We start from the raw sequence: 25237 nt of genomic DNA, 5'->3' as shown, positions 1-25237 counted from the left end.
GGTTTAGCTCACTAGAGCGAGTGGATCGCAGTGACTTGGATTTCTTTAGGTGGAGCATGTCCATCAGTTCTGAGTTGGACATGGCTTTGTAAGTCAGGCAGAGATCACCTCTGAGTAAGCGATATGCCACTGAGTACAGCTGGAGTTTTTCATAGGTGCATCATTCCTCCCGAGTATCTCTGGCAGATGGGTGGGAATGGGGGGGGGGGGGGTGCTTAAATTTTTTTTTAACTTTCTTTCTCATAGTCCTGGATGAATAAGATGTCCAGACTTTGATCAATGAACTTGGCATCTTTTCTCTTACCTGCACTATAGGGTACCTTGAGGTCTTTCCTAAAATCAATAAGCAGGGTTCTGCCTTCTTAAAGTACAGTAGTCATACATCCGGCACTTGATATGCCAGCCTCCAGACCCTCAGTGGCATCCAAAGGAGCAGCATCAGAGGAACTGGGAGAATGCAATAGATGGCCCAAGGACTCTAAGACCACAGTGGAGTCCTCTGACAAGGGTCATAAAAAACAGGCTAAAAGCAGCACAACTCTGACAGTCTCCTTTACCATTTTTCTTAAGAGTATGAAGAAAGTCATCTGAAGCCTGTCTCACTAAGTCTGAGTAGGGGCATTTAGCCATTGTTTCTCGATATACATTAAGAGCACTAAGCCGACTTACTGACTTTGGAGTAAAGGACTGATAAATGTTACAACAGTGGGCATTCTGTGGCTTTACTTAACAGATAAGTAAGCTGGGTGGGAAGCTTTCTACCACACAGACACAACCCTTTTCCCCTAAACATAACAATAATTTTACACAATTATTTTTTCACAAAAATGGAAGGAAAGTCACCCAAGGGGTACTTATTGACCCAAAGGTTCAAACAAGCCAACCACCAAAATACTGAAGATACAGTGAAGATAAGAGTGACTGAAATACTCAATGCCAGTAAAGTTCTGAATTTTGGGGTCCCCAAGTCTGCTTTTATGTCGGCACACCCTTGAGCTTTCTCAGATGTACATTATGTGTGAAAAGTACCCAAACGTTTTTATATATTGGCCTAACATCCAGTTTTTGCCAGGATACATCCAATATCCCAACTGCAACAGTAATCAAATGAACATCGTACCCTTCTCCCAAGGGTTTTTGGTGCAAACTCCTACCAAATTCTACAACTCTCAGTATTGTGTTCTAGCCCTAAGCAGAAAACAAATGACTGTCTCTATGTATGAGTTGCCAATGGCAACAGCACCTGCCTTCTTTTTTGGCACAGGCATACTCAAAATGTCCTAACTGGATGTTGTGACCATTCTAAACTACAATGTATTAAATACCAATCAGTGATAAGAAGAAAAATGTCCACAGTGGTATACATACCTGACCAGTCTCTGGAGAAGGGTGAACAACTTTGAATGAGGGTTTCATAAAAACAGTACATACACTGCAAAGTATAGAAAAGACCATCTAAAATGGTGCAGCCCAACAACTTTTTTTTTTTTTTTTTTTTTTTTAGAAAAACTGTCTTAACACCCATAAGTGGTGGCTGTTTGCCCAGGTTTTTTCAGCAGTTCACTTACCTTTTAGATGACACAGCAGAAACATACATTTCCACATACACTAAGTGATTAAATAATCTTCCTATGCACTGAAGTAGCGATATGAAGTCCCTTGTATGACACTTCTGCTGTGAAAAACATGCTATTTTGGGTCCTGTGACCACTGGAATTGCAGACACTATAAACCTCAATGCTTCAAGCAGTTACTCCACATCTTCTCACAAAACTGCATTTAGACTGATAAAACAGTTCTTGGCCACTTTAGGAATATTCTGTGCATTCAGGAAATTAAAAGTCAGTGGTATGATTAACATTATCAGCTCTCCAAGAATTTTGTAGTGAAACTATTCAAGCTTTATTGTTTTGTATGTTTTAGTTTCTTGTTCTTTTAGAATCCTTTTTTCTTGAGCATGTAGTATCTAACCTTGCACTGGGTATTTTTACTGCTTAGGGTTAATGAAACTTCACCTTTCTCATTGAGTACTAAGCAGTATTCATTTAGAAGCACTACATTTCAACATCCTTTTCTGCATACTCAATGTATACCTTTATTAAGCTTCAATACCTCATCACTTGTCATCTTTCTGTGTTCTTTACTTCCCTAAAGGACCTTTCACAATGGTGCCTCTACCTACATCTAACAGTCCCAATCTTTCTGCTGGTGTGGTAGTCAGGCATTCTCAGGCTAGTTAAGAGCCATATGGCCATTTGTTCTTGCCTAATAATCCCCCTCAGCCCATCTGTTTCCCTAGCAGCAAGAGCCAAGTAGTAGGGAGTGGCCGAGCTTGCTGGTCTTGCAAGGAAGCCTACCCCTTTCCCAGCAGATCATTCCTCACCCTTGGTGGCTCCGCAAGTTCAGCTGCATACCACCACCAAGAGAAGTTGCTGATTCCTCTGATCCATGTATTTGCGCAATGGCAGCTCATGCTCCATGGGTGCAAAACCTAGTCCTCCTAAATAGGCATCATCCAAGTAATGAATCAGAATTGTATTCCAGTTCCCAGTATGGGTGGAACAGCAGTGACTGCTACCACCTAGCCTCCCCAGCCAGTTCTGAGAGGTGCCTTTGCAGTTAACTGATTCAGGTCAACTCTGCCACAGTCAGGGTTTTATCCCTCTACCTTGTGAGACTGTCTTCCCTTTGCTTTTATTTTTAGGAAAACTAGAATATAAATAATGACCATGCAGCACAAGAGCTAGTGGAAGTCATTCTAAATGTCAGGCTGAAACACAGTAAATGGCAACAGCAAAGCTAAAACCCCATCTGGTTTACTGCTGCACACAGCCAAAGCAAACAAAAGCATCAGCTACACTACATATTTTCTTAACAGTTTACAGTTGAAATGTATACTTCAGATGTTACTCACTGAAATGGGGGATTGTGCAGAAGATGAGTATGTCAGTCGTACAGGGGTCATAAAGCATCTAGACGGCCGCTGTTTTTGTGCAAAGGCAGCAATAGGCATTGTTTCATGAGGTTCATTGCTCTAAAAGAAAAGAAAGGGCTGAAGTAAAATCATTAAGTAGTGCAAGTTGTACAAATCAGTTTCTCATATTTTAGAGCTGTTCTGCAGTCTAATAAACAGCACCCGAAAGAAATGCACATCTCAATACTGCATTCTTACCAATGGATATTTTGTTATACACCAAGTAGGTTCTGTACTGTGTAGATTACTTGTCTAAGTCTGTGTATATAAGGTAATTTTAAAACCTTTGTTCTCAGTTTTCAGCACAACTTTCTCATGACTATTTTAAAACAAGTACTTCAGTTTCTGTCAAGAAACGACTGCAAAACCATCTCTCTCAGACTCTCACAAACTACACACAAACCAATCACCATTCAAAATGTAAATGTATCTTGACTAACACAAAAATCTGTCAACTGGGTAACCCCAAACATATACAGGCCCTTTTTAAGGGCAATCTGAGAGCAACATCTGATTGGACTTGGTCAGAGTCGCACAGCAGACAATGGTGGTTGAGGGAATCAAACCCAGAACTGCTGCAGAATCTGGGTCAATTTATATATATATATATATATATATATATATATATATATATATATATATATATACATACACACACACACACACATTTTTTTTTAATAAATGCTTTATTTATAACTCGGAACACAGTTCTCAGCAAACCAATTAAAAAGGGATTTTACATTAACACACCTTTTTCCATAAGTACAAATCACACTTTTATACAATGAAAACCACATGCATGACTCTGTAGTTCTACTTTTTATCAGTAGCTGATCGTCTACTTCTGTGTCTATACATTCCCTTTGACTAATGCATTCTGGTTCAGCTCATCCTGGTGGTTATAATAATTCATAAACATTTCACAGTGCAATTACCTTTGACTATAATGGGTATTTTTGCCATAATTCTCACCTTCTTGCAAGCCACCCTTTTTTCTGTTGATTACTTTTTTGCACTTTTTCCTGCACAATTTCTTCTACCTTTTTTATTGGCTTTCTGCTTATAATTGTTCTTTTAACCACTATCATTTTAGGTGCTAATAAATGCCTGATTATGTCTCAGTTCCTTTGTTCTTAAATCACAATTCAATAAAACTAGCTACTTTGTTAGCCGTAGTAGTGGCCCCGATATGTTTTCTAATAGCTGTTGCAATTTCCTTTTAAGGTTTGCTAGAGCTATACATGACCAAAAATATGTTCCCAGCTCCCCTTTTCACTCATATTACACCACCAATAACTTCCTTCTGCCTGAAAAAACATTATTTGAAGATGAACAAGTGTATAGAAGTAATAGTGGAGATATTTCCACTCAAAAATATTACATTTTCACTATTTAGCTGTATATTAAGGGGCTAGTCATATTTCTTTTCATTGAACCTGCCAGGTAAATTGTTTCTCTAACCACTTCTCTTTTACCCCTGTCTCAGTTCCTCAGATTGTTCTTTATATAACCTGCCAATATTCTGTAAGGTGTAATTAGTTTTTTTTTGTTTTGTTTGAGGCCATTGGTGCCCTGGCTTCAATAAATAATTAAATCGGTCCTTTGTCTTTCTTCCCTCATTTGTAGTTTCCTTTGCTCGTTTATATTCTCTTACTATACCTATAAACTTATGCCTCTCCTTATTAGTCATTCCAAATTCTTCCTCAGCTTTATCCCATCTGTGCATTTTCCTCTCTACTTAAGATGATCCCAAAGATCTAGGTTACTTTTTTACTGTTTGCCATATCTCCTTGCCACTATATCTACTTCCATGTCTTTCTTGTGCTTTACTCCTAGTCCTATTGGCAATAAATCTTTCTTTCACTTTTGCATTTTGTATCTTTCCACAACAGTCAATATAGAGTCATACATGAAGTGCGCTCTCAATCTCGTTCCCTATTTTTCCTCTTGGGTCCTAAAATGTAGTCTTCTCATGCAACTCTAATCCCCTCTGTCTTATCAACATTGGTTTCTATTTTAACTTCTAGGCTTAATCTTACATCACATAAACCAGTCTTAACTGGGCATCCATACAATAACTATTTTTTCATTTATGTTTTGTTAACTAGGTTAGTAGCCTGTTTTCAGGCGAGATCCAAGGTGATATTTATACTATTAGGGAAAATTTAGCCAGGGCATCGGGCAACTTCCCCTACTCTTCATTGTTGTCAGTGGGAACCATTTTGGAAGAGCACTTCCCGTTTCTGTTCCAGGTGCAGAGGCAGCCCAGAGATGGAGAGAGAAAGAGATGATGGAGTACTGAAAGAAATGAATGTGAAAGCAAATACTGAGACCAGAGAATGTGTGCAGGATTCTGAAGAAATGTTTCAAAAAACCTGTTTGATGGAAATAAGTCAGCAAATGATAAATGTACAGTTACAACTCTCTAATCGGGAGGGTTGCAGGATGATTTACTTTAAAAAATGGTGGTGCAAAATGAACCAGAAAATGAAGGAAATGTCTCCTGGGGCGACATTATTGAGAAAATACAAAAGGAGAATACAGAGACTATCCTGAAGAATAGTGGGGAGATGGAAAAGAAAACATATGCTGAGAAAGTAAAATAAGGTAAAAGTGCAGCACCAGAAAAAAAGGCAGAAGAAAATGAAAAATGGAAGTATGCGGTAAGGTTTCAAAGTGAAGACGACAAAAAAATAGGCAGTATGAAGTGTGGGACAATTTAATAACTCCTTTGGGTGTAAAAGCAAATGACGTAACAGCATTTATTTTTATTAACAAAAGGACATTTTTGTGATATTACATCTGAGAATTTTTTCAATGGAAAATTTTCTTGGAGAATATGAAGGAAAGAAAGACTGAAACCCATGGAGTCTTTATGTGATAAAAGCATTAAACAGAGAAACAAAAAAGAAGGTTCATGTACAATTTCGAACAGAGATAGAAAGAGGGACTTTGAAAGGCCATTTGAAAGCTTTATTTAAAGTAGTACTGGACATTGCAAAAGTTTAGGTGTCAGTGAGTCTAATACTGTGTTAAAAATAGGAGGAGAAAAAAAATTACACATATACCAAGCATGATAAATGTGGAATGGAATAGGGGTGTTGTAAAATACTGGGGACAACCCAAAACATGTTTTTTTTTTCATGTGTGGGAAAGAAGGACTTTTGATAAGTAACTCTAACAAGAGAAAATGTTATATCTGTGTGAAAATGGGACACGATAAAAAAAGTTAATTCAAATGTTAGAAATGTAACAAAATATGTATGGCTGGCTTGCAAAAATAAAAACAACAGTAAGGAAAAAGAAAAAGACCAAGTAGAAGAAATAGAAGAAAAATTAGACGAGACAAAAATAATAAAGAGGATATAGAATAAAGTTCTGAGATAAGTGAAGAAGAAAAACTGGTAGTTACTAAAAAGGAAAAAAGAATTATACTGGTAAAAGGGTAAAAGACAGAAAAAGAAATTGCAAAGGGATAAGTACAAAAGAAAAAGGAAAGCAAATGTAAGAAAAAGAATTTATACAGCTAAAGATGGGGGCTTGGCATAATGGTTAAGGTATTTGACTCTCATCTTTGGGAAGGAAATTGATAAGTCCTACAATAGACTATTAAGAAGATAGATAGTGATTAGCTATGAACTTATGAAACCATGAATCTAAGAAAAAGGGAAAATGAAAAATGTTCGAGTGCTTTCTTAAAATGTGAGCAGTATTAAGAATACAGTAAGAAGAACAGGAATTTTGCAGTGGTGTAATGCATGTGATGAACCTGTAATTATATTAGAAGAGATGTTTTTAACAAATGTAGATTACAAACAAAGAAACTATATGGAGGAAATAATTTGGGAAATAAGAGATTATCTGGAATAGCTGTATTCTGAAGAAATACAGTACAGATATTAGATGTAATTTTAGCAAAATTGGAAGATTAACCAGTGTAGACTTAAAATAGAACAAATATACAGGATTACAACATTATATGTTTATACTAACTGTAAAGAAAGGGAAAACGTAGTTCATCAGACCTTAGTGATAAATATGAATATTAAAATAACATGAGACTGTGATCTAAGAGGCAAGCATAAAAAATCAATATAATGAAATAAGAAAAAATTTAGAAGTTATAAGGTGTGTATAGAACTGAAACAGATTTTACAGTATCAGAAGGTTTAGTTACAGCAGAAGGGGAGGTAGTTGAAACAGGATTTTCTGATCATCTTGCAATATGGCTAGAGATAAAAGAAAACAAGGAATATATAAAATGGCAAAGAAATAAAAAGGATAAGTGAGAAAGCAGGGAATGAAGAAGGAAAGAGATTAGTAATACACTTATGGAAAGATCATATTACTACGAGGGCACTTAATAAAAATTGGTATGAATGGTGGATGATATTTAAAGAAAAATATAAATTTTTACAGTGCCAATATGATGCGAGAAAAACAGAGAAATAAAAATATAACATAACGATGCATTGGAAGATTTACAACATAATGATACAAAAATTTGACAAAGAAAGAATTATATGAAAGAAATCAAGAAAAATACAACTGTTATATATGCAAAGATACTTTACAAGGAAAAGAGAAGCACTGAGTTATTTAAGCAGATTAGTAAAGGAAGATGGTAGTGTAAAGAGAGAAATAAAAAATGTAAAAGAAGTAGTAGAAAAAATTCAGGAAAATATTATAAATAGTGCAGCACATGTGCAAGAAATGTTTAAAGAAAAATAGAAGGTAATGAAAAAACATGGAAAGTAAAAAGTTAACAGAAAAAGAGAATAAAGAATTGGAAAATGAGATTTCTTTAAATGAGCTAGATAAAATATTAGGACAAGTAAATACAGATTTGGTTGCAGGCCCAGATGGAATAGGGTATGAAATGTATAATGTATATATATATATATATATATATATATATATATATATATGGGATTTTCAAATAAATTTTGAATTAATGTTTTCTGTGTAAAGAATTATGTAATGGAACATTTAAATTCATATGGAAGGAAGGTAGAAGAGAATTAAAAATAACTGAAGGCAAACTACTGAATAATGGCTATAAAATATTTCTGAAAACAATACAAAAGATTTGAAACTAAAATGGAAAACATTATAGAAGTAACATATATAGCAAAAAGGGGAAAGATTGTCAATAATTAATGATGGAGAAACAGTGGGTGATATTATGACCAGAAAAGAAATGAAAATCAAAATAGGAGATCTTAACAGGGTATTTGACACAACTAGACATGAAATCTTAAGAATATCATACAAGTAAGAAAGTCAAGACATTATGTCAGCATACAGTAATACTAAAGTAAAAATATTTTTAAATGGATGGTTAAGCCAAGAGGTACACATGAAGAGTGGTTTAAGGCAGGATGTCCAATCAGTTGACTCTCTGCATTAATTATGAATGTGATAGTATGTGAAATAAATTACAAAATGAGGAGGAGGTGTATATAACACCTGAAGGGTTAAGAATTCCATTTCTGTTAACATTTGCAGATGACATCATATTAATTGGAAAAAAAAAACAAAATTTGGATTCAACTATTAATTTACTCAAATGAGTGCCTAGAGATGATAGGGATCACTTTAAATAAAGAGAAAAGTAAAGGTTTAGGTGATGTAATAAAGATCAAGGGTATATATTTTACAATTAATTAAATTTCTGTGTTGGGTATAAAATTTGGGAATAAAGACTTAAGTAGAATTCAATGGGAAAAAAACAGAAGAAATAAAGCAAACATCTTTTCTGCAGAACATATAAATCATTCAGAAAAAAAGGCTTATTTGATCAATTCAGTATTGATGGGGAAAACAGCATACTTAACAAGTGTATTTATGTTGCCAACAGCATTTGAAAAGGAATTATTGCAGATATTTATTTTTCATTTATATGGGGTTCTAGATTAAACACAGTAAAAACTGGAGTTTTGTATGTAAATAAAAAAGGAGGTGTTTTAGGGTTAATTAATCCAGTGGTATATACTGCTTCGTTAAATTTGCACAAAGTGTTAAAGTGGATAAATGAAAAAGATTTGAGATACCAGTAAAACTGTATTAGGTATAAGTATGATAAATTTTGGTGTATGGTTAAAGTGAAAGACTGTAAATTAAAATGTTACCAAGAAAAAAATATTTTTTGTGGAAAAGAAAAGTTGATGACATGGAAAAAGATAGAACAGTATATTATATAAATGAAATGATAACACATTAGTACGTACAGCTAACATATGAAAAAAGCTATAAAATGTAAGAAGCAAATGGTGTAATCAAAGTAAAATATCATGATTTTTTTGTGAAGACTAGTAATAGATAAACTGCCAGTGAAAGAAAATGTACCATACAAAAAAAGCAATAGAAAATGGTTACATTGCCAAGAAGAAACTACAGAACATGTTTTTGAAATGTAAAAGAGGAAAAAAGTTAGGTGGAAAACTATATTTTTTGAAGATATAAAAGAAATGGATAAAATTAACATGGATATTATAAGAACAGAAGTGAAGAGTATGTTGAAAGAGTAGATAAAAAGTTATTTTATGTTATATGGAATGAAAGAATTAGAAGTTATGTACTTACTATACTTGGCATCTGTATTATATCCATTTTCATTCTTCCTCATAAATGGGCCTATAATCCGATCATCAGATGCAACTCGGACACATTTGCAAGACTTTAGATCCAAATCTTGAGATCTTCCCTCTACCCATAATGCTCTATTCCATCTCCAACTCCTCAGATCGAGTTTGCTGCCTTATTGCCCTCTGTTTGAAGCAAGAGACAGATGAGGCGCAAACCAGGAACATAAGGATTCCTGCAACACCCAAAGATCCTTCTAGGAGTGACAAGGCTGGGGGATGGTTGGGAGGGAAGGTGAGGAAGAAAGAAAATGGACAACACAGATGCCAAGTTATGGTAAGAACATAACTTCTAAATCTGATGTTGTCCTTTTCATTCTTCCTGATGAATGGGTCAGAGTCCCCAGCTATGTAACTCTCAGGAGACCCTCCAGGAAGGGCATGCTAGAGCACTGTTGAATCAAAGGAAGCTTTGCTGCTTCTGAAGATAATGTCCAATTTGTAATGTGTAACAAAGATATGAGTCTTTGACCAAGTGGCTGCAGTGCAGATGTCAATGGAAATTCTTGAAAAAAAGGCAGATGAAGTAGCCACATATCTAGTGGAATGTGCCCCTAGGAGGATGAGGCAACTCCAAACCTTTTTAAAAATAAGTCCGCAAGACACAATCAGTAATCCATTTGGCCAGAGTAATTCTGGATACTGCCTGACCCAAGCGGTTAGGGGAAAAGAATACAAACAGCTGATCAGACTTCTTGTACTGTTTCATTCTGTGAAGATAAAAAAGTAACTGCCTGTGGATGTCAAAACAGTGCAGCATATATTCGCTCTTATTAGTAAAATTTAGAAAGAAAACTGGTAATTGTATGGACTGTTAATGTTAGTTTCCATGGACACTTTCAGCAAAAAGGAAGGGTTGGTTCATAGAGACATCCTATGCTTATGGGAAATAATGTAAGGAGGCCTAAATATGGCCTGGAGTTCAGGAATTCTTTTTGCTGAAGTGAAGTGAAAAAAGATTGTTTTCCAAGAACAAAACTTCAGGTCGCATTTGTCAGCCAGTTCAAAGGGTTTCTGAGTTAATTCCTGAAGGACAAGCATCAAAGCCAAAGGAGGAGAGGCATCCCTTTATTGGAGGTCTAAGGAAGAAAATTCCCTTCATGAAAGCTTTACATACTCTGGAAAATGTCAGACAGAGTGAGTTGTTTGCAGCATGGAAGTTGGATGTGGCTGTTAACTGAAGTTTAACTGTAGAAAAAACAGCCCTTCCTTAAAAAGAGTAATGATAAAAAGAACGGCTAGAGCAGATGTTGAAAATGGGTCAATATTCTGCTTAGAAGCCCATATGAAAAATCTTTTCCATTTGCTTCTGTTGACTTTCTTGGCAGAGGCTTTTTGGGAGGCCAAGATAATATCACGAACTGGGGAAGTTAGCCTGGACAGTCTTACTATCACTGTAAGTGGAGAAACCATGCGATAAGTTTGAGGGTGTGGAGACTGGGATGCAGAATTCCTGATGGATGAGATAAGAGATCCTTAGTGGGCTCTAGTATCCATGGTGGATATTTCAAGTGGGACCACAGGAAGGGAAACTATACCTATCAAGGCCAGAACGGGCAATGAGGATGACTGAGCTCTTCAGCCTGCTTGCCTTCTGTAAAAACTTTGGGATTAGCAGAAGAGAGGGATAAGCACAGAGAACACTGGGGGGGGGGGCAATCATGGATCAAATCATCCCTCGGTGACTCACTTGGAGGGGGGGATAAAAGCGAAGTACTTGTTGAGGGGAGAGCAAATAGGTTGCATCACGGCTGGCCTGGGGGCTGAAGATCATATTCATTACTGTTTGATTGAGTGATCACTTGTGAGGAATCAGGATGGACTTGCCGAGTCTGTCTGCCAGTGCGCTGGTTTTCCCCAGTATGTGCATTGCAGTAAGAAGTCAGTCTGAAGAGACTACCCATTCCCAGACCCTGATGGCCTCTCTGCACAATGGGTAGGAATGGGTTTCTTCTCGTTTGATGATGTATCAGACTACTGATATCTTGCCCGTATGGACTGCAATAGTTCCTAGAGGGAGAACACCCTGAAAGGCTTGCAACATTAGTAGGACTACTCTCATCTCTAAGACATTGATATGCAACTTTGTCTCTGAGGAGGACCATGTACCTTGGACCATCCTTCCCAAGAAATGCCCCCATCCCCACCCCAGTTTAGACGCGTGCATGGTCATTGTGGCTATTGGGGAGGAAGACAGAAAGGTCAGCCCAGAAAAGGGTCGTCTGACTGGATCCACCAGCGAACATGACATTTGCAAATTGGGGTGAGTTTTATGGGAAATGACAGAGGCTAATAAGGAATTGACCACTGAACTGCCAATGTCCACTGAAGGATTCGTATAAAGAATCTTGCTAGAGGAACTAGAAGAATGGCAGCTGACACTGACTCAATAGCTTGTAAATCTAGTTTTGCTGGAGGGAACAGATGAAACAGTAATTCCAACACATGACTTCTCAAAGATGTGATGCGACAAATAGGTAATGATGCCACTTGACTTGTATCCAGTTGGGTGCATATAAATTCCAGAGTTTGTACATGAGTCAGCTTTGATTTGGCAAGATTTACTGTAATGCCTAGGGAGTTGGAGATGTGAAGCAAGTAATCCGTGGCTTGTAGAAGTTGATGCCTGGGAGTCTATATCACGTTATTGAAAGTTTACTTAATTGAATCAATAAAGGTCGAACTTTATTGATCAATTAAGTAAAACATCGAATAACGTAAAAAAAAAAACAAATTAAAAAAAAAAAACTAAATGGTGTAGGCAGGGGGGCAAGCCCCCTACACCCCCCCACTTAAATATACCAACTCCGAGACCTCACTACATTGAGATAAACGGAAATCTCCCCTTACAGAGATTTCCATTTACTTGCACGATGTTCTTCACTTTTGATACTGTCGTGCCGAAAATATCAGACTCTATATTGCCAGCTTACGACAACGTGAAGTAGACCGAATGCCTGGTTGGGGCAGTGAGGAGCCAATCGTCTAGATACGGAAACACCTGGAATCCTTTGAGTCTCAGGTGATGTCGCTTGTCCTATGTTATGATTCAAGATGAACAGGCGTAGTAGTTAGTTTACATGTTTTTATTACATAGAAACAAATCAGGATGGATAGCAGCAAAATAAAATGTAAAACTGATTAACTGACAGACCATTACATACATGCATGCTTACAACTCAACAGCTCTCTATAAAATGGCAGTCTGGCTCACACATGCTCAGTATTTATACACACGTGCAAGCCCACGGAAAGCTTCTTAAAGGTATGCATGCATACTGATCGACAGGTGAGCTGCCACAACTGCCATGCATTTGGGGAACACCCAGTGGGCTGTGGTGAGTCCAAAGGGCAGTGTTCTGAATAGGTAGTGACTGGATCCTAGCCAAAAGTGCAGGTGTCTCCTGGAGCGCGCCTCTATTTTGATGTGATAGCATGTGTCCTGGAGATCTACAGAGCACATCAAGTCATCCATGCCCAGAAGAGGCATGCTGGACTGAAGCATAACCATTCAGAACTTTGACATTTACATACCGATTCAAATTGGTTAGATCTAAAACTGGTTTCAGGTCTCCTGATTTCTTTGGCACTAAAGAAAGCAGGAGTAAGTTCTGAATCTTATCTGTTCAGTTGGGACCCCCTGGATGACCTTTTTTGTAGCAGCTTTTCAATTTCTTGAGTTGCATATTCCCTCTGACTGGGTGGAATGTCAGGCAGTTTCTTCCTTTTAACAGGAGTTGGAATGGAAATATGTAGTAACCTCTGGATATATTTAACACCCAAACATTTATTGTGGTATTTGTCCAGGCACAAGGAGAAATGACCCGACTGCCTTCAGAGTTGGACAGTCAGGCAATGCTTCAGAAGCACTGGTAGGGCCTATCAGAGAAGGAGTCTCTGAAGTCCTGGTTTTGAGAAACCCCTCTGCCTCTCGGGTGACTCTGCCACTGAAACCTCCTTCTCTGGCCTCTGGAGGAAGGGTCCCTGTGTGGGTCTTCAAAAGGTCCCGGAGATTTCCAGAATCACATTTTCTTCCCACCTTGCTGGATCTTAGAGAACATTCGTTGAGGGGTAGAAAACTTGATTCCAATGGCAGACAGGGTCTTTCCCTTCTGCTTTCTGCAGGTGAACATATCTTTCACTGATGGCCCAAACAAGAAGGAGCCATCAAAGGAGGCATTAACAAAAGATGCCTTGAAGGGTTCCAGGAAGTCACATAGCCTCATCCAAGCATGTTTCCTAATGGCTATGCCTGAACTGGCTGCTCTTGAGGCACCCTCCACTGTGTGGGAGATCAGCCTCATTGATGAATTGGCAATAGAGGAAAGAGTAGCCAACTGAAGAGAAACCTTTTTGACATCCTCTACAGACATGGACTCAGTGAAAGAGTTGGAAAGCTCCTTCATCAAATCTCTCTAAGCAAGTAAAATGTGCCAGGTAATTAACAACTGCAGTACAAAGGTGGCTGAGGTGTAGATATGTTTTCCAAATCTGTCCATCTGGACTCCCTGTTCGGTGTATGAACAGAGGAATTTTTCCTCGGTGAGTTCCAGTTTAGTGGCTGCCACCCCAAATACAACTATGGCATCAATGGGGATACCCTTACACCAGTGAAGTTTGTCTAGAATTTATCTGGGCATCTGGGGATGGGTTTGACAGTGTCCAGCTCCTTCAAAGCCAGATGGGAAACTAAATCAATAAGTTCATCTGCCAGGGGGGGTTCACCCAAAACTTGATGGGTCAGCCCCGAAAGCCTACAGGAACACAGGCTCCTCAGGAGGAGGAACTTGGGAAGACCAGCCATGTTTCTGTTTGAGGATTTCCAGGATGTCCCCAAAGGGGACATCGGGTGGCGATCGGGGTGATCCTTCTCCCTCATCAAAATCGATGTCTTCCGTGAGAGATTCCATAGGGGAATCTATGTGCCTCCTCTTGCACGTTTTCTTCCAAGGTACCTCTTCTGTGGGGTGCTCAGGGGAGGTGTTGGAAGAAGGGGGGGATCCCTCTGGGGAATAAGTGTAGAGGCCTGCCGGAGATTACTGACCTTGAGGAGCAAAGATGATGGGCTCAAAGCTTGGACCCAACGAGGGACGAGGGTAGGATCAGAGATGTGAATGGAAGCCTCTCTATGCAAGGAGAAGATCCTTTCCACTAGCAGAAATGCTGACGGATCTTGGGACAACTATACCTCCCTCCTCGGAGCAGAGGCAGCTGAAAATGAGAGGTTGAGGCCAACTCCGGATCCGAGCCATCCAGAGAGGATTGGACCTGAGCTGTCCAGAGCTAAAGCACCAAGGGGAAGGGATGGATCTGACAAAGGAGCCAAACCCAACCCCCTCGGACCAGGCACTGGTTCCCGGATCAGAGACACACACTGATCAGATGGTATTGGAGCAGTCCTGGTCAGTGGAACTGCCAGAGTCATGGAAGGGAGCTTTCTCGAATCAGATGCGGACTCTTTCTGGGATCTTGGATCCTGAGTCTTTGAGACCACAGGTTTGATTGGAGAAGGAGACAGTATTGGTTGGCCATGTGCACTCTCAGATCCGGGAGGGGACAAAGTTAGCAGAATCCCCATCTGGATCTGAGCCCTGAGAAATCTCTGCATCATCCTGTCCATATCTGCCTCTGTCAAGCTCCTAGAAGATCTGGATGAAGTTGAGGAAGCAGGTCTATAATGTTTTCTTGGGGTTTGAAACAAGTGAGATGTCACAGTCAGAGAAACAGGCTTTAATATAAACTCTGGTGGCCAGATCCTAGCTGTCAGATCCAATGGTCTGGGATCCGAGTAGGATGAAGTAATACAGGAGAACTGGAGATAGTAATGTAATCACAGCTGTCTGATCCAATGAGGCCTGTGGATCAGAGATAGGTGCCATAGTTTTTGGATCCGAATGGGTTAGAGCATAAGTTTTTTCTGCGTTTCTCAGGAGGCTCTGGACAAGGCCTTTGGAGCCTTCTGGAGGGCTCTTTTCTTAGAGTCCGCACAGCCTTGAGATGTTTTTGAGGGGGTTTGAACCCCAGAAGTAAAAGTAGCCGGAAACAAGCCTTTGAGAATACGTTTGTTGCGCTGATCAGAAACAGCCCTGGGACTAAATGTAGTGCATATCTCATAGGTGGATTTGAGATGCTCAGTCCCCAGGCAGTAGACGCAGTTCTTGTGGGCATCAGAATTGGGGATCTTATACTCACAAGAAGTGCACTTCTTAAAACCGGTGGGTTTCTCATTTTCGGACATTACCAAAAAACAGCAATTAGATCACACCGTGATGTAAAAATAGAAACACTACAGGGTAAAGTTGTTACACGCTAAGCTATGTTACAGAAGAAAAAAAAAGTTTTGCTAATTTTAAATGCACAAAAATTATTTTTATTATATATTTAAGTAAAGAGGAAAAGGAGCATCAAGAAGGCACAAGCTAGAAGGCAGAGAGAGTATAAAAAAACAGAAAAATCGTAACACCAGTTAAAAGGAGGGAGGAAGAGAATTAGGAACAGTAACTGTAATACTAACAAGACAAAGGATGAGTTTTTAACAAGAAAAATAGTGAAAAGTTTACTCTCACACCTCAAGACTTTTAGATCTGTTTTGTCACAATGGATGCAAATGAGATCTGAGTAGTTGGGGATGGAACAGAGCATTCGAGATTTGGATCAGCAGTCTTGTAATTGCGCCCTAGTCAGATCGGATCTTAGACCCATCCATGAGGAAGATTGAAAAGGACATCAGATTAAATGAAATTATGTTTAATAGTAAATGGATTTTAGCAACAATATTAAGTAAAATCAGATGGTGGTTATAGAAAAAAAAAGTGGGTGTCTAATAAGGACGAAAACATACACAGATTTGAATATTTGTAAATATTTGTAGATATGTAAATATTTTGTAAATAAGAGTTATTTTTGTATACAAATAAAGAGCCCCTACTCTATCCGATAGGTGCCCAGGGATCTTTTATATCCACCTATGCTACCACCAACTCAGGCAGATGAGGCCTTAATTTAACATCTCATCTGAAGGACAGCACACTCAGGATTGCAGCACCACCCCCTTTACTGCATTGCAGTGTTAACAAATTATCTACACTGTGTGGGAGCTGAACCACTGCCTTCTGCACTAAAGGTGACTGTGCTACCTGTTGAGCCACTAACACTGGATCAGGTAATCCTAGGACTACTTGTTCTTCTGGAAAAACTAGTCTGCCCTACTGTACTGTAGGTCTTTTGCTTTCCCGTATACATTCCTTTATCTTTTTATTCAGATGTTTCCAAAATCTTTCTGGTTGATTGAAATAAGCCTTACCTACACATAATATTAAGGACACTATACACATTTTTAGAGCCTAAATGTTATTATCCACATCCATAATCATTTTCCAGTGTCTGTTATTTTGTAGTGTTATTCCACATTTCTTTTGCCATTTGGAGTACAACCTTTCCTAGCCATACCCCCAAATATTTTATTTTCTGATGTCCCCACAAAAAATGGTAATCCTGATGTTCATTCTTTCTAACCAAGTCCTACATCTTTCTTTTATTCTCATTAATTTTATATCCTGCCATTTTCCAGTAATGTTCAAAAATATCAAATAATTTATGGACATCATTCTGTAGGTATCTTATACAGAATCACACAGTATGCAAACAGGGATATCTTTTACTGATGTCCATACCCTTGAACATCCCTGAATGGAAGATTGCCCTATTTTAATTGCTAATGGCTCAATGTACAATACAAACAAGAGTGGCATGGACAGAGTAGCAGAGTAGACCTAGTTAATTCAAACTTTCCTGATTACCTACCTGCTTCCTTCTCATACAGCTCTGCCTATCTTACATTTTCATTATTATCCTTATAAATACTCCCAAGAAGCCAAAGGTGAACAGTAACTTTCTCATAAATCCCCAGCTGTCCTTAAAGGCTTTCTCAGCATCTAACTCAATTAACATGAATACATTATTTTTGTTCTGTTTTTGAATCGTTTATTAATGTTATCAAATGCCTGTTTCTTCTCCACAACCCCCACTGATCTAACTTGTTTATTTCAGGTAGATGTTTTTCTAGTCTTCTAATCATGACTATAAATTATGACATTGATCAACAGGAACCCACATCAATTTGTGTTTTTATTTTCTTTTAATATAACTGTTAATACTGCCTTTTTCCATGACATAGGTATGCTTCCATCTTCCAATATCTCATTAAAAAGCTTATACCAAATGTCTATTACCTTGTTTTTTTTTCTTTACTTCCATATTTCTACTGGAATTCAATCTAGCCAAAGTGCCTTCCTGTTTTAGGCCCATACTTCTCTCTTTTATTTTCTAAAATAATTCTTCTTGTATCCATTTATTACTGAAATGTCCTACCTCCCTAGAAAATAATTAATTTGCTCTTCTATTTTTAAAACCCTTGGTTCACCTTTGTGTAATTATTCACAGTAAAACCTTAAACTTTCTAGTATCTTATATACCAATGTCTCCAACTTTCCAGTTTTTATACTCTTTAGTTTCACTGTATCTCTATATCTTCTGTTGGCTCAATTGCTGCAATAAATTTCATGGGTTTTAAGGATAAAATCTAAGTCTGTGCTAGTGCCATCTTTTTGCAATAATATATAGCAGCAAGATGGCCCTCAACTTCCTCTTTTGCCTTTTTCAATTGTTCTTTTTCCTACCCTATTGTTTTTTTCAACTTCCCCTGATACTCTATCATCCTTTAGCCCTATTATACCTTTCCTATTACTCTCTTTCCATTCCTTTCTGACTCATTCCTGGGATATATTGCCACCCCCATCCTCAAAATATTTCATCAGTTGTCGTAACATTGCCCCGATCTGCTCTCTAAATTTCTGTCTTGATAAACTTGCAAGGAATCACTAAGCCTAGTCTTGTTTTCCTCATCCTTCCTGTAGTGTGTTAAACTTACTCGAGCATGGTCATATATTATTATTGGACAAGTTTCATATCAATGAATAAAATTACAATGATTCACTGACAGTAAATGTGGTTCAATTGTGTCCAAGTACCATGCTGTTGAGAAAAAAAAATAATTTCCTTTTTAGCCACCTTTTTCCTTCCTCACATCTTAGAAACGAAAAACCATCAGAAAATTTTCTAAGTAAGAAGCTTCTTTAGTTTTTTCTGTATTTTCCTGATCTCCCTGTTACATCCTTCTTTTAAAAAATTTCATTCTAGTGTTCTGCTGTTAACATTATTTGCTATTTTGCTATTTCCCAATAGATTTTCAATGGTTTGAAAATGTCTGTCTTGGGAGGAATATACAGACTCTCAATCTTCCGTCTCTGACTCCAGTCTCTTCTCAACAATACATATCTGCCCAACGGATCCACTAATTCATCCTCTGTTTTTTATATCCCCACTCTGCCTCTTATCAAGGTCAGCACTCCTTGTTCTCTTTTTCATTCCATTTAAGCACTATATAACCCTGCCTTCTGCTTTTCTTTAAGTTTCTGTTTTACGTATGTCTCTTGTAATATCACTGTGTGTGCAGTTTTTGTTTAAATATAAGCCAATACCTTAATTCCTTCCATCTGTTAGGTTATTGCTATTCTAAGACAACAATAACAATGCAGTCATTTTCTAGATATATTTGGTACTCCAAACTTGTCTACCTTTTATGTATTCTTCCTTTCTAATTTCTTGCCCTGAGCTGTGGTTTATCACAGTGAAAACATTCCCCTACTTGTAAGAAACAAACTTACTGTAACTATATACAATAAAGCCTTCTGTAAAACTATGTACAATGAAGTATGGTTTACATTCTTGGTCTTAGAAGTAAGCACGCCCACTAAGCAGTGCATGTCCCAAATCATCTTCTGATCAACATTTCAGTGAACTCCTAAACAAATCTTCTGCTACTTTTTTCTAAAATTCTATCCCTCTTATCCAGAAACCTCTTGTTCCCCTTCTAGGTTAAACTTTTTTTTTTTAGTTATTCCCATATGGCCACTATCTCACATATACTAACATGAGTGTTATCTGCCCTGACTTGTACTTAGAGCTTTGCTTACCTAGAATGATACTTCCTCATTGGTTATTTACCTTTGCTACATTCAAAACCACTTTAGATTGCACCCACTCCTCTTTTTCAGCCTTTTCAATTCCTCAAAGCATTCTGTATTTACACAAGCACAAAGCACACAATATTAAAACACCAACAATGTTCCAGGTATCAATGAAGACTATCCGAAATCTTCTGTTTAGAAGAATATGCAAAACATACTATCCACCAATAATGTACACGAACCAGGCTCCATGAAAAAGATTTATTCAGACACAAGTAATAATAATTTTAAACCAGAAGGTAAAAAGGCAGATTTAGCACTTTCATCTCCAATCAGGGGACTTCATCAGAATCATCAGCCACAGTATGCAAACACTAATTATAATAGCAGATTCAACTCAATTGGTCAACCAGTTAATTTAATTAATTCAGTTAATTCAAAAATTTCATACATTAACCCATCAAGGTCAGTGTATTAATCTAAACATATAAACTACTATGCAATTATCCTACTATAAAATATCCTATAAGTATATATATATATATATATATATATATATATATATATATATACTCAGAAACTTCGGAAAAAATAAATAAGTAAATAAGCAAACAAGAGAGCCAATAGAATGCGCTTCATCCAGTTTAATGAGCTGGACTTCCTTAGAAATGAAATATTACACCACGATTCCTGAATATATAGGAGAACTAATGAGAAGGATGACATCATACATGAAATACCAATGTGACAGCAAGAGTTATCATATCATGAAAAATACATTACATTCCAGGGAAACACTCATGAATAATGAACATAATACATAAAAAGCATATAGTGTAACAGTGCCTGTAGGAGAAATAAAACTGAAGCAATATTAAAATGCAATGTTAAAAAATACTATAACAGAAAGTAACTAAGAATGACCAACTAATTGCGCCATTTTAAAATACATTTGATGTTTAAATTTCCATTAATTCCAGGAGGAGTGTCTGCATTAAGCAGTAATTGCCATCTTAACTCTTTGACTTCTAACAGGGTATCAATATCTCCAAAGAATAAGGGAACATGGTCAAGGACAAGAAATTTAAATTCATGGAAAGAAATACATGTAGTACTATGTTTAGCCAGTGCATTACTGTAATCAGCATTTCTGATAGCACCATAATGCTCCTTAATTCTAGTGCAAAGTTTCCTAATGGTCTTACCTACATAAAATGCAGGACATGAAGAACAAACTGCAGCATAAACAACATAGACAGATTTACAATTATAAGTATGATTGAAAAACACTGTAAAATTATTATGTTTGAAAGTATAAGAATTACCCATCATAATCCACTTGCATGAAATACAATTACCACAAATACCCATCCCTCTCTCCATGTTAGGGATAACAGGTGTTGGAGAAACTAAATAAGGAAGGTCTCTGTTTTCAAAAAGTAATTGTAGAGCCTTAACTTTTTTATGAGAAAAAATAGGGTGACGACCCAACTTAAGATTAATATCTTGGCTTGAAGTCAAAATATCCCAATTATTATACAAAACAAACTTAATAGCAGACATGTCTCTACAGATCGGAACTGGAAAAGATGAAAACCTGTCTATGTTGGATCTAACTAAGTCTGAAGAATAATACTGACTCTGAGAACTAACCTGGGAAACTAAATCCGGGTCAGAAAGGTGTTGAGAGTTGCCCTGGGAAAGAGTAACCAATCTATCTGAAAAATCTGTAGCATTAATAGGAGTGGTAGGGGAAAAACCTTTAAGAATAATGGGAGGAAATCTGGAATGTCTCAACGCAGACACCTCATCACAAATAAAGAGTAATAACTGTGCTGGATAGCCCCTGTTAAGTAAGAAGTCAATGAAAATGTGGCATTCCTTAATGAAAGTAGAGTCATCAGATATAATCCTAGATAACCTAATAAATTGGCCTCTAGCCATATTGCGTTTAAAGAAGGACGGGTGCATACTGTCGTAATGTAGATAATTATTTCTAAAGGTAGATTTTCTATAAATAGTGGACACCCAAGAGTGAGAGACTTGGTCAAGGGATACAACAACATCCAAAAAGTTCACCTGTGAACCAATACCAGAAACTTTAAACTTTAAAAACGAAATAGAACTAGACAGCTGCTGTAAAAAGATGAAAAACTCTTGCTCACTGCCCTCCCAAATAAAAAAGAGATCATCTATGTACCTCCTGTATAGAAATACTTTACTAAATCCAGGTAGCATGCATAACATATTAATTTCCCACCAAGCAAGGACAGAATTAGCAAAGGAAGGGGCTAACTTGGTTCCCATGGCTACACCCTTGGTTTGAAGAAATATATTATCAATGAAATAAAAGAAATTATTTTTTAAAACCAAGGAAGTTAAAATACAAATGGTATCTATCTTGTCCTGTGTAAAAGAGGAAGAATGTTTCAAAAAACAACTTAAGTATTCTAAACCAATGTCATGAGGAATATTGGTGTATAAGGATTCAACATCCAAAGTCACCAATATGCAAGGAGAAACAGGAGGGGGATTCAAATGTAAGAGGTTTAGGAAATCCCAGGAATCCCTCAAAAAATAAGGTGACCTCTGAACATAAGGATTGAGAATTAAATCAACAAAATGAGAAATGCCCTCAGTTTTAGTTTTCTTATTAGAAACTATATGTCTAAAGGGAGGGTTAGACTGGTTTTTATGTATTTTTGGAATTCCAAAAAACCTACCTAACTGGGGACAATTAACATACATGAAAGAAAACTCAGAATCTGAAATCTGATTATTCCTATGCAACTTAACTAGGGTTCTATCAATTTTAATATTGCTTCAGTTTTATTTCTACTACAGGCACTGTTACACTAATTGTTTTTTACATATTATGTTCATTATTCATGAGAGTTTCCCTAGAATGTAATGTATTTTTCATGATATGATAACTCTTGCCTTCACATTGGTATTTCATGTATGATGTCATCCTTGTTGTTGGTTTTCCTATATATTCAGGAATCGTGGTGTAATGTTTCATTCTAAGGAAGTCCAGCTCATTAAAACTGGATGAAGCGCATTCTATTGGCTCTCTTGTTTGTTTATTTGCTTATTTATTTATTATTTTTTCTGAAGTTTCTGAGTATATTTTTATTTCTTCTGGATTTACAGAGTTTTTGGTTAAATATATATAACACACACACCTTATCTATAACAATTAAAATATAAATATAAATTTAAATTTCCATGTGTACAAACCAAAAAATACATTCAGAAAAATACATTCTTTGATAAATGCAGACCAAAAAATGAACATAACTGTGTGAAAAACCTACCAGTGTGATATAATATAATATGAAATACAAAAAATGAACATAACTGTGTGAAAAACCTACCAGTGTGATATAATATGAGATATATACACACACATTTTATATATATATATATATATATATATATATATATATATATAATATAATATAATATATTATTCCTCTTAGTTATTGGGAAAGGCATAAGAAAGTGGACTGGGGGATCAACTAATTCACTGAGGGAAAAAAATAGTAGCTCCACTTACTAGACTTGACGCAATATTACCATACTATCCAAAGTTGTGGAATATTATATAAATATGAAATATAAAATGTATAAATAAAATTAAATATATTAAAAATGTAAGTATAAATGTTAAATATAAACATTAAATAAGTTAGTATATAACTTTGTTAATAAAAAAGTTGAACTATTAATTACAAAATATTTAATGTATAAATAACATCATAGTGTCTTGTATTTATGTTCTAATTATACATTACATTAATACACTGACCTTGAAGGGTTAATGTATGACATTTTTGAATTAACTTAATTAACTGGTTGACCAATGGAATTGAAATTGCTATTATAATTAGTGTTAGAGTACTGTGGCAGATGATTCTGATTAAGTCTCCTGATTGGAGACAAAAGCGCTAAATCTGCCTTGTTTTTACCTTCTGGTTTAAAATTATTATTCCTTGTGTCTGAATAAATCTTTTTCGTGGAGCATTTTGTATTTACACAAGACTAATGCAAATCCCATGAAACAGTATCGGAGCTACTGCTCTATTACACTCCTCCCCTCCTGTATGACATTCCTCATCATAATACTATTCCTAAAAATTATTTAAAGTGTTTTTCTGTTCTTTTCACCCCATTGGCCTATAATTTATGGTACATACCTTTTAATATTTCTTTCAATGACTTTAAAGCTAATATGAGGAAGAGTGAGTTTTTCTCCAATACAAAGTTAAACTCTCAGGCTGGAGTTGGAGCTCTCCTGGGTGGTCTTAAATTTTTGGCCCCTCTGAGGAACTGCCTGAGCAGTGGAAGAGAGAAGAGGAGAGGTTCTGTGTTATAATGAGCTGAAATGGCTGAGGCATGAATTTCTATTGAAGAAAAAGACAAGACCTTGTGAAGCATCTCAGTTAAGTATTGTAAAATCTGAGGTAAATTGGGCACTGCTCATCCCTTGAGATTTTTTCCAGGCACAGAATCTTTTCCATTTTTCAGCATAAGATTGTCTAGTACTAGCTCTAAAATGACATCCATCACTGGTTTACTGAGGGACGGTAAAGGAGAGCTTAGGTAATTAGCCAGGCTGCTAGGTTCAGTTTAAAGCTAAGAGTGCAGAACCTGGTTCTCCTGCTGAGACAGCAGGGTAGGAGACTGAGGCAGGTGTCATGGGGCCAACAGTGACACACTGCGCAGGAGGGGGTATCAGTGCTGGCGTGGCCAGGCTGGTGCAATCAAAATCATTCTTGGTTTGTCTTGTTTGATCTTTAGCAGTACTTTGGAGGCAAAGACAGAGGAGGAAAGGCATAAACTGATAGGTTTTTCCAGATGAAGGACAGGGCATCCACTTTCCAAGCTTGTCTGTGGGGAGTCCTTGCATATTTTTTTTCAAATTGATAGTTCTGGGGGGAGGCAAACAGGTCTATATCTGGGCTCTCCAATTTGCTTGTCAGCATGTTGAAAATTCTTGGTTCCATTTTCCACTTGTGTGGGTCCATGAGGGTTCTGCTTAGTCCATCTGCCAGTGTATTTAGTTTTCCTGGCAGGAATTGAGCTTGTAGATGTACCTGGTAGCTCAAGGCTGTGTTACACAATGCCATAGCTAGTCTGCAGAGGGGGTAAGAATGTGTACCCCCTGCTTGTTTATGTACCACATAACAGTGGTGTTGTCCGTCTTTACCATTAATTATCCTGGGAGAATGTGGTCCTTGAAGGCTGTCAGAGCATTCTGTACAGTTAAAATTTCTTTATGATTGATGTGAAGGTGAATTTGAACTGGGTTCCATTTGCCCTGAATGCACTTCCCTGCCAGGTGCGCTCCCCCATGCATAGTCTGATGTGTCTGTCGTTAGGGTTTGGGCGGCAGGGGGTAGTGTGAATGGTTGCCCCTTGTTTTGGTGGCATGCCTTTGCCCACCAAAGGAACTCTAGGCGTAGACAAGGAATGATAGGAATCATTGCTTCTAAATCCTGAGAATGTTGACACCATAGGCTTTTTAGATACCATTGTAGTTTCCTTATATGCAGTCTTGCCTATGGAATTAGAAGAATACAGGAGGC

At 37.2% G+C, this 25237-nt stretch overlaps 1 protein-coding gene across 1 annotated transcript in view; it reads right to left on the bottom strand.

Moving 5' to 3' along the window:
- Positions 1-25237, bottom strand: part of LIN9 (lin-9 DREAM MuvB core complex component) — a 2964607-nt gene that overhangs the window by 862374 nt on the left and 2076996 nt on the right. Inside the window, exon 9 of the mRNA XM_044059638.1 lies at positions 2915-3034. Coding sequence (XP_043915573.1) covers positions 2915-3034 — 120 coding nt within the window. The remainder of the gene's footprint in view (positions 1-2914; positions 3035-25237) is intronic.

Source organism: Protopterus annectens, chromosome 1.part2, assembly GCF_019279795.1.
Source record: "Protopterus annectens isolate FY-2018-M chromosome 1.part2, PAN1.0, whole genome shotgun sequence".
Classification (NCBI taxonomy): Eukaryota; Metazoa; Chordata; order Ceratodontiformes; family Protopteridae; genus Protopterus; species Protopterus annectens.
The sequence above is the reverse complement of the archived record's forward strand: the minus strand, read 5'-3'. Positions and strand labels throughout refer to the sequence as shown.